Here is a 9,497-nt window from a genome sequence, read left to right as displayed (position 1 = left end):
CTGCAGGGGGACAGGTAAAGGAAGGCAGTGAGGCTGAAGGCAGCAGAATTAAGCCAAGGTTAGAACAGAGGGGGCAGGTGGAGCTGGGGATGGAAGGCAGAGAGCTACATGGGGCCATGGGAAGAAGCAAGGGCTTTGGAAGCTGGAAGACCCATATCTTAGCTGTATGATCTTAAGCACACTGTTTCACTTCCCACAGACTCAGTTTCCCCATCTGTAAAATGGGAGCTGAAAGCAGCCACCCCAGGGATTGTTGGGAGAATGAAAAGACACAATCTATGTAAATAAGCCCGAAGAACAGTGCCAGGCACAGAGGGAGGAGGCAGTGAAGGAAGCTCTCGTTATGACTGGCTCTCACTGTGAGTGCCAAGGACCGCCACACCACCTGAGAATATTCGTGCTTGGCCAAGCCAAACCTTCACCGGTGGTGTTTCATGGGGAGGGTGGAAAGAGGGGGACCAAGAGTCCTGCTCTGGCAAGAAAGGAGGAAGTCATATAACTTTTAAATCCAACCATTAGAAGATACATGCCAAGAGCACTTTGAAAGCAGAACACCTATTAAAAATAGCACACCTATTTAAACAGCTACTTCCCATTCAGCAGGGCGGATACAATTTTCTTTTTGGAGGGCAGGTCTGGGGTGTCAGCTACTCTGCTCCACCAGCTGAAACCACAGATGAGAAAGTGCTTTAAAACCTGCAGGCTAAATAAAGTCTCAAGGCCCTGATTTGGGAGGGAAAGATTTCACAGAATTAGTCCCAAGAAATGTACATGCTTTCTGGGCTCCTCCCCTCCAAAGGTGTACCTGGTCTCCAAGTCCAGTTCTCTGCCATCACCTAAGCTCTGAAGAGGGATGTGTGTGTCTGTGTAGAGGTGAAGGAGGGGCAGGAGGACATGGGTCATTTCTCCAGATCCAGTTTAGGTCCAGGGGTTAAGGGGCATGAGAAAGGGACTATCATTTCTCTCAGGCATTTTCTATCCAGAATACCCCCTGGACTGTCCACTGCCATCCACCGTCTGCAAGCTTTCGGTCAACTCATAAAATTCTTCTGCTTGATTCTAGCACAAATGAGAAGTATCTGTCAGGGTGGGCAAAGGGAACAGTACCTTACTTTACTGACAACCCAAAACTGTAAATCCCAGCATACTGGAGAGAGACTAGTTCTGAGCACCCTGCCTGTCGCAGAGCTCCCTGTTTCTGAACAAGTCACGACACTGGAGGTGCACCTTGCCCAAGGTCAACTAAGAGCGCAGCCAGTGAGGACCCTACACAAACTTTTCCTGGTCCCTGGCCTCCAATTCAGAGTTATTTTCCATGCGTTAATTTACACTTTGAGGGAGAGAGACTGAGGGCAATCAAGGGATTCCTGAGTTTGGAAGAAAAATGAGGAGAACTAGTAATTACTCAACCCCCAAGGAAATATTAGGCCAGCATGTCCTGGCACTTTCTTTCCTCTCCTCTGGAATCTTCCTCCTTTTTGTGAAATCGGGGCACTTGGGAGAGTGGGTGCTGGGGCCTGGGCTGGAGAGGGAGAAAGTTTGCCTTAGGTCAAGGGTGGGGACCAGGGGGCAGAGGGAAGCCTGCAGGGGGTCTGAGCGTGTAAGAATGAGAGGAAGGGGCAGAGAAGAGAAGGGCAAGGAATGGTAGAAACAGTCAGAAATGAGAAGAGAGGAACCAGAGGGTAAGGACAGGCTAAAAGTAAGAAAGAGGGGAGTCAAAAAGGGCACAGAGAGGAAAGGTCCAAGCAGGACCGAAAGTCGAGGAGAGCCCGACAGCGTCAGCGTTTGGAGAAGGAGCTGGAGAAGGAGCGCCCCAACTCGCCTGCCTCCCCGGACGGAGCCGGAGCCCCGGCGGCAGAAGCCAGGGAAGGGCGCCCGAGGCTGCGCCCGGCGGGCGGAGGTGGAGCGGGTGGGCCGAGGTGGGTGCGGAAGGTAGGACCCCCCCAAACCATCGTCCCCGCAGGGCTGGAGTGGCCGGCCGGGAGAGTGGCCAGGCGGGCGCTCGCTCACCGATCCGGGCGGCCGGCACTGTCCTGCGTCCGGGGGCTGCGGGCGGGCGCGGGCGGTGGCGAGGAGGGCGGCGAGCAACGGCCCCGCCAGGGCGGCGTGCATCCTGCCGGGGCCCGCGGGGCGCGGGGGACCCTTCTGGGCGGCGCCCCTCAGCTGGGCGGGCAGCCCCCGGCTGGGCACGGAGGTTCCTCTGGAGCGCGGGGCTCCAGACACGGGATGCCGGGAGCCCTCTGGGGCGTGGCTGGATGTCCCTGCCGGACCTGGGGGTCCCTCTGGGGCGGGGCTCCGTCTGTTGCAAGAGGGGGATCCTCTGGGGCGGGGCCCTTTGGCCGGGACGCGCAGCCGGGTTGGCCGAGCCCCGGGGTTGTGAGAGCGCGCGGGGTTGCCGAGGCGCGCGGAGGTCCCGGAGCTGCGTCGCGGTCCAGGGGCGCGCGGGGTTCTCGGGGTAGTACCGGGACGGCGGGCGCGCGGGGTCGCGGGGTTATGCTGGGGACCCGGGGCGCGCAACGGTCCCAGGGGTGCGCGGCGCTCCAGGGGGCGCGCGGGGGGACAAGTGCGGCGGCGGGCGCGGCGGGGGCGGGGGTCGGGTCTGGGGCGCCCGGTGGCCCCCGAGCGGGGCTCAGAGGGGCGGCGGGCGGCCGCGCGGCCGCTGCCCGGGCTCCGCCATGCTGCTCCGCGGCCGGGAGGGAGGGACAGAGGAGGGCGGGAGAGCGGCGCGGAGCCGGGCCGAGCGGGGGGCTGGGGCCGCCGGGGCGGGGGGAGGGGAGGACCCGGCGCGGGGGGCGGGGGGCCGGGGCCGCGCCGGGCCGGGCCGCAGGGAGTCGGGGAGAGCTCCGCGCCCGGGCGCGGCGAGGCGGGGTCTGATGGGCATGGCAGGCGCTCGCTCGCTCCTCTCCTGCTCCCTAGCTCGCTCCCTCACACGCGGGCGGAGGGAGGCGAAGCCCGCAGCAGCCACTTCCCAACTTTCCAAACTTCCCAGCGCAACTTTTTCCTCTCCTCCCCCTGCCCGCGCCTCCTCCTCCCCCTTCCCCTCTCCAGCTCCCCGCCGGGCCGCAGCTTCAGCGCGCGGCCGCCAGAGGGCGACCGGGCCGAGGCCCGAAGGGCCAACTTCAATCCGGCTGCGCGTTGGATGCGGACTGGCCCGGCAGCGACAAATGTGGGGAGATGGACCAGACAGGTCCTGGAGGAGTGAACAGCGAGAGAGGAGGAAGGCAGGCGTGGACAAGCGCTCCCAGACTGGCTGGAAGGCAGCACTCAAAAGAAACCCAGGGAAGCTGGTATTTACTTTTTATCAAGTCCCTGTTCCCAAAGCCGGCATGCGGTTTAGTAGGTGTTCTGCAGACACTAGGTGCATTAAAACAAAACAACAAAATAATCTTCCTCAGAATTCCTTGAGACTTACCATTTAAATAATCTATTTCTTTGGACCACACAGGATCCTGGTGAGGGGTCCTAGAAGGGCAAGGATTCATATCCCAGTTCTTAGACCATAAGAATTGAAAGAGCCCTTAAAACCAGCTTCCTTCTGTTCTGGAGAGGCAAATGAAACTTATAGAAGACCAAGAGGCAAGATCCAAGCTTCTGGACCGTTTCCAGCCAATGGGGAAACTGAGTCATGGGCACCACCGCTTACTTGTGTTGCGAAGAGTTCACTGACTCTTCCTATACTGATGATAGAGACTGAAGGATGAACGAGGTAGGATTCTTAGAGCCCACAGCCCACAGAGGCGGGTAGACGGGGACAAACATGCAAAGAGGTGATTCAAATATAGACGATGAGTGCCAGGAGAGACAGAAGCACAGAGAAATGGGAACAGAGAGGAGAGTCTCCTCACATAGCCCTGGGGCCCAGGGAAGACTCCCAGGAGTGATCCTGAAGGATAAGTCAGGGGCAGCTGAGTAAAGGAGCAGCTGCCAGGGCGGAGAGGTGAGAGAGTGCGGGTGCCTGCAGGGTTCTGCTAGCAGTTAGGCATGGCTGGAGCAGAAACCCAGCAGCAGGAGCTGAAGTTGTGTCTTCTGGACTGGCTGGAGTGTTTGTACTTTATAGGTACTAGGTGATGGGGAATCGTTGCAAGATTTGAAGTAGAGGGTGGCTGGAGCCTTTTAGGAGCCCTGGATTGGGGGGGGCAAGCCGGAAGCAGAGACCAGAGGGGAGATGGGCCGTCAGTGGAGAGGTCCCGGACTCCCAGGTCTCCCGACCCTCCCATTCAAGTCTTCAGGCAGCAGATGGAGCAACTGGAGAATGGCCACTGCAGAAGCTGGGCAAGGATGACCAGCTGGGCTGCAGGGACTGAAAGGCTTCCAGAGCCTGCAACCTGGGTCTTTGAGGGGAACACGGAAGGAAAGGAGAGGATACCAGAGACTTTCAGGCTGACCCTGAGATTACCATTTCTGCAGGTCAGAAATAATGACTGTGGGTAGTTTCATCTGGTTCCACCTGCTGGGTGTCCGCGCCACCTCGACTCTTTGCTATGCACACTTCTGGTGACAGATGCAGATCAGGCCCGAGGGCCCAGATGGTGCAAGAGAACGGTGCGGCTCCGTGCTTCCAACACACAGCGCTCTGAGAACTGCAGTTGCGACCAAAGAGAAGTCCCTTAAAGAGCCTCCACTCCTCAAGGCTCCAAAACTCCCTACAGAGCCACCACTCCCCATGATGAGGACGAGGTGAAAAGCTTGGGAGGTGGGAGGAGAATTTAACTCCACTGAGAGGGAGTGTAATGGTCTTCACGGGGAACTAGAACATAAAGGAGACTGTGGGTAAGAAAGGACCTGATCAAATTAAAAACTAATCCATGTAATTAAAGTGATGGTGCACATGACTATGTGTATGATTTTTAAAATGTTCCAGGGCTTTTTTCCTAAAGTTATAAATGTTTCATCGACTAAATTTCACAAGTGCCAGCTATGACTTCCTCCTCCGTGGTCCTTTCCTATGGCTGTGTGACCAGTGTCCAAACAGTTAACCTCTCTGTGCCTCTCTTGCTTCATCTAGCTTCCTGTCCTCACTATTCTTCTGAGTCAATGTGTGCAATAATCCTTTAGAATCACCGGTATGGTTACCGATATTGTTAATGAGATGCAAGAACAAACAGGTTTTTTCCACTCGTGGGTACATAATACCCAAGAGAACTGGAAGCATCTGTCCACACAAAAACTTGTACACAAATGTTGATAGCAGCACTATTCAAAATAGCTAAAGGGGAGAGCCAACCCAAATGTCCAGCAACTGACGAATGGATATATAAAATGTGGTATATTCATATGACGGAATACTATTTGGCCATAAAAAATAATGAAGTGCTGATACGTGCCGCAATATGGCTCAATCTTGAAAAGATTATGCTAAATAAAAGAAGCCAGTTACAAAAGGACATATATAATATGATTCCATTTATATGAAATGTCAAGAATAGGCAAACGTATAGAGGCAGACAGGCGATCAGTGGTTGCTTAGGGCCAGGAGGAATGGAGCGATTGGGGGACCATGTCTAAAGGGGATTGCATTTTTGGGGGTAATAATGAAAATATTCTAAATTGATTGTGGTGATGGTTACACAATTCTGTGAATGTACTGAAAGAACATTAAATTGTGTAGTTTAAATGGGGGAATTGTATGGTATGCGAATTATATTTCCATAAAGTTCTTACCCCCAAAAAAGAACAAACATGTTTGAGGTCCCTGGAGAGGGTACTCCCCAAGAACAAGGGTTTCTGTGTTTTCAAAGAATTTTTTCTCCCACCTAGTATTATATCAAGAGCAGCCCCTGACGAGCAGTCTTAAAGTCCTGGAGATTCCCCGTGCTTCTGCTAACAGCTTCCTGAGCGGCTTCTGGTAGTTCAGCTGTCCTGGCTGGACCTCAGTTGCCCTGTCATCAGATGAACAGCTCAGGGAGCAGATACCCTTAAGGTCTTCTGCCCTCAACACTACAGTCCAGAGTTCCATGGCCTCCGCCTGCCCAGGGGCCTGTAGGCAGGATGGGAAGGGGCACAGGGCTCAGGAGGCAGGCGGTGAACTCAGACGCCTGTCTCCTCTCTCGGATCACATCCGGCCCACTTTCCTTTTACTGCATTTTAATTAAGTTGTTCAATCAGACGGGTACCAGGAATCTGTAGGCCGTAACAGCCGGGACAGGAACAGAAGCCTTGTTGCGGAACTAAACCAACAAAGTCTGCCTCTTGGGCAGATCCAGGAGCCCTGGTCCTGCCGAAGGGCATCTCTCAGGCAGGGAGATGAGGGGCTCCCCTGCTATGCTGGACCAAAGGAGAAGCTTTGCTTTGGGCCTGAAGGCTGCCTTCTCGACCGGCCATAGCCTGGGCTGTGGACCACACTGGTATTTTCCAGTGGACCTGGCCTGGCCTGACTCCCAGCTTCAACTCCTATCCCAGATGTGCCAACCTCCCACCCAACCCCAGGCTCTGTCTTTCCCCCGCTCCCCCGGTCTTAGTGGGTTAGAAGTTCATCCTTGATGGTTGAAGGTCATGATGTCCTTGGGGGGTGGGAAAGAAGGGAAGAGGATTCTAGGGCCATGCAGAGGTCAGTACTGCTTAACACAGTCTAGAGTGATGGAGAGAACCGGAAAAGAAGGCATATGCTGAGATGATTCCTAAAAGGACATTCGCTTACAAGAGTGGGGAAACACACACGCCATCGTAGAAGTACAACAGAGGATTAGGCTTGCCATACCAGATGGTATTTGTTAAAAACAGAAAGTTCTACTAGATCCAGCCCAGTGGGGGAGGAGGACACAGAGGAATCAGCCCAGGAGTCTGTCCTCAGTGAGCTTGCCACCCAGAGACTGAGACAGAGGTACCCACAAACAGGGTGCTTTGGGAAACAGATGGGGGCTGGGGGAGAGCAGCAACCTTAGGAGAGAAGAAAGTGGGGCTTAGGAGAGAGAAGTTCAGCAAAGGTCTTTGCCAAGAAGGTGACGTTTGAGTTGGTCTCTAGGGATGAGCAGGACTTGGACAGGGAGTGTGAGGAAAGGAAGGCCGCTCCAGCAGTGGGAACAGTGTGTGCAAAGGCAGGGAGTTGTGTTTGGCCTACTGGGAGCTCTGTAAACAATGATGGGGGAGCTAGAACATGAGAGCTATTGGGGAAGATCAGAAATAAGACTGTACCGAGAAGGGCCATGCATGACCCTTAGAAAGCCCTTCATCTTGCCCTTCAGAGGATATAATCGTCTTAGCTTGCTCTCCATAAATGGTGCTGATGGAGGGTGGCTGGCATATCAGTTTCCAGACGAGGCGTGTTCACAGCCTGATGTGTGCAGCCATCAGTGATAGAACAGTGATGTGCATCGACTCTGCCAACTCACAAATACTTATGGGGCCCCATGTGTATTGTAGTGTCTAGGCCTGAAGGAATACAATCCTGACCTCTGCCTACTTGCAGTTATTGAACAATATTCAGGTGACTAGTTAAAATGCATTTCAGTGCCAGGTGAATCATGCAGCATCGTAAAAGTCCTGGAGAAGCCAGTGAGAGCTGGACAAGGGCATTAATCCGGGAGGAGTGGGATTTGAATTTGGCTGTGCAGGAAAGTAGGATTTAAATAGGTGGAAAGAGACTTGCTTGCAATCCAGTGAAGGGGAATGATGAAAACCAAGGGGTAGAGGTGGGTCAGGACCTAGGAAATTCTGACTGAAGAAGAGGGGTGATATTAAGAATGGGCTGGAGTGAGGCGAGGTGGCACGGGCCAGGTGTTGGCAAGTGAAGGAGGAACGGGAACTGGGGATTATCTTAGACCAATTTGGTGCCAGACCCTTTAGGAAAAGGATCTCAGCAACACTGTGGGACATATATTTTTACCCCCTTTTTTTTAATTTATTTATTTGGTTGGTTGGTTGGTTGTTTGTGCCCAGTCTTAGTTGCGGCAGGCGGAGCCCTTAGTTGTGGCTCACAGGCTCCTTAGTTGCGGCATGCACATGGGATCTAGTTCCCTGACCAGGGATCAAACCCGGGCCCCCTGCATTGGGAGCCCGGAGTCTTCTCCACTGTGCCACCAGCGAAGTCCCTTTACCCCCATTTTAAAAATGAGGCAACTGAGTCTCAGAGGGGACACACGGCATACTCAAACTACACAGCTGATACTTAGAAGGCCTGGGTTGTCTAGTTCTTCCTACTAAACCACTTGCTTCCTTTAAGACACCAGTGGGAAGGTGGCGCAGGTTGTATGGGCCAGACTGGGTGCGTCTTGGGAACACACACACACACACGCAACCACTGGGGGACACATTCACACCACATATGGCACATCCTGGGCTGTCTCTCCCAATCTAATTAGGACAGTGGGACGTTTGTCATTTAGGGGACTTTTGCCTTTCACTTTAGCCCAAGCTGTGTGAGGCTCTGTTCCTCCATTTAGGCGTTAGTAGAAGTACGGAAAGGGAAAAAAGAAATGTGATGCTTGAAACAAAATACCCCATCGAGCTGACCACTAAATAGCATTTAGACCCCAAGTATACACACAGCTGCTTTATGTAATGAAGGCTGTGGACCATGTTCCTGGATATAAAATAACAAACCACATATAACGTTTTTCATGGCTGCGTAATTAGCACGGATCTGTGAGTGTGTGAGCCGAGCAGGCTGAGGGAAGGGGGGCTTGGACCTCTAGCACAGCGAGCTGGAGGGAAGAGCATGTGCTGTTGGGCCAGGAAGATGGGAGTTTGAATCCTTGCTCCCCACTTAGTAGCCCTAAGATCTTGGGCAACTTATTAAAACTCTGAACTTTCAATTTCATATCTGTCAATAGGAGTAAAAGTATATGCCTTATAACAAATGGCTTGGCCCTTCCTGCCCCCACAGGAACATTTGGCAAGACACTTTTGGTTATCATAATTGGGAATGTGCTACTGGCGTAACACCTAAGGGCCCAGTGGGCAGAGGCCGGGATGCTGTTATGACGCACAGAACGGTTCCTACGACAAAGAATGGTCGTACCTAAAATACCAGTCGTACTGAGATTGAGAAATCCTGTCCTACAGAGTTGCTGCTTCGAGGCTATAATCATTAGTAACTTTTATTGAGCATTTACTGTATGCTCAGCACTGTTCTATCACTTTATTTAAATGTGCTGCCTCTCACCTGTTCATAGTAAATCGATGAGGGAGGTACTATCGTTAACCTCACTTTACAGATCAGGAAACTGAGGCCCCAAACTTGCCCAGAGTCCCCCAGCCGGTCAGTGGTGGAGCCAGGTCTGAACCCAGAGGGTGTCACAAGCTGAACAGCACTCATGTGACTGCTTCAGTGCCTGGCGCGTGGCAGTGATGGTAAAGTGGGTGAGAGCACTCGCTCATTTGTTAGTGTGGCACATTTGTTTTGAGAGTAGAATTGATGCTAAAGAATTGGTGAACAAATAGGCAGGGATATGTCCACACAGGCCTTACTTTCTAGTTCATGAAGAAAAATAATAAAGAGATAAGCCAGACCAGTGGTGGAGAGGGTCTGGTGGATGCTAAGGAGTCTGCCAGGAGAGGAT

At 53.3% G+C, this 9,497-nt stretch overlaps 1 protein-coding gene across 1 annotated transcript in view; it reads right to left on the bottom strand.

The window, feature by feature from the left end:
* LOC149750758 (uncharacterized) overlaps positions 1–9,497 on the bottom strand; it is a 60,624-nt gene that overhangs the window by 29,483 nt on the left and 21,644 nt on the right. The window contains exon 2 of the mRNA XM_089912247.1: positions 2,011–2,924. Coding sequence (XP_089768373.1) covers positions 2,011–2,924 — 914 coding nt within the window. The remainder of the gene's footprint in view (positions 1–2,010; positions 2,925–9,497) is intronic.

The sequence above is a fragment of the Delphinapterus leucas genome, chromosome 1 (genome assembly GCF_059928025.1).
Source record: "Delphinapterus leucas isolate spDelLeu-1000000601 "Yukka" chromosome 1, BTC_Dleu_Yukka2, whole genome shotgun sequence".
In the NCBI taxonomy this organism is placed as follows: Eukaryota; Metazoa; Chordata; class Mammalia; order Artiodactyla; family Monodontidae; genus Delphinapterus; species Delphinapterus leucas.
Note: the sequence above shows the minus strand (reverse complement) of the source record. Positions and strands in the feature narration are given on the sequence as shown.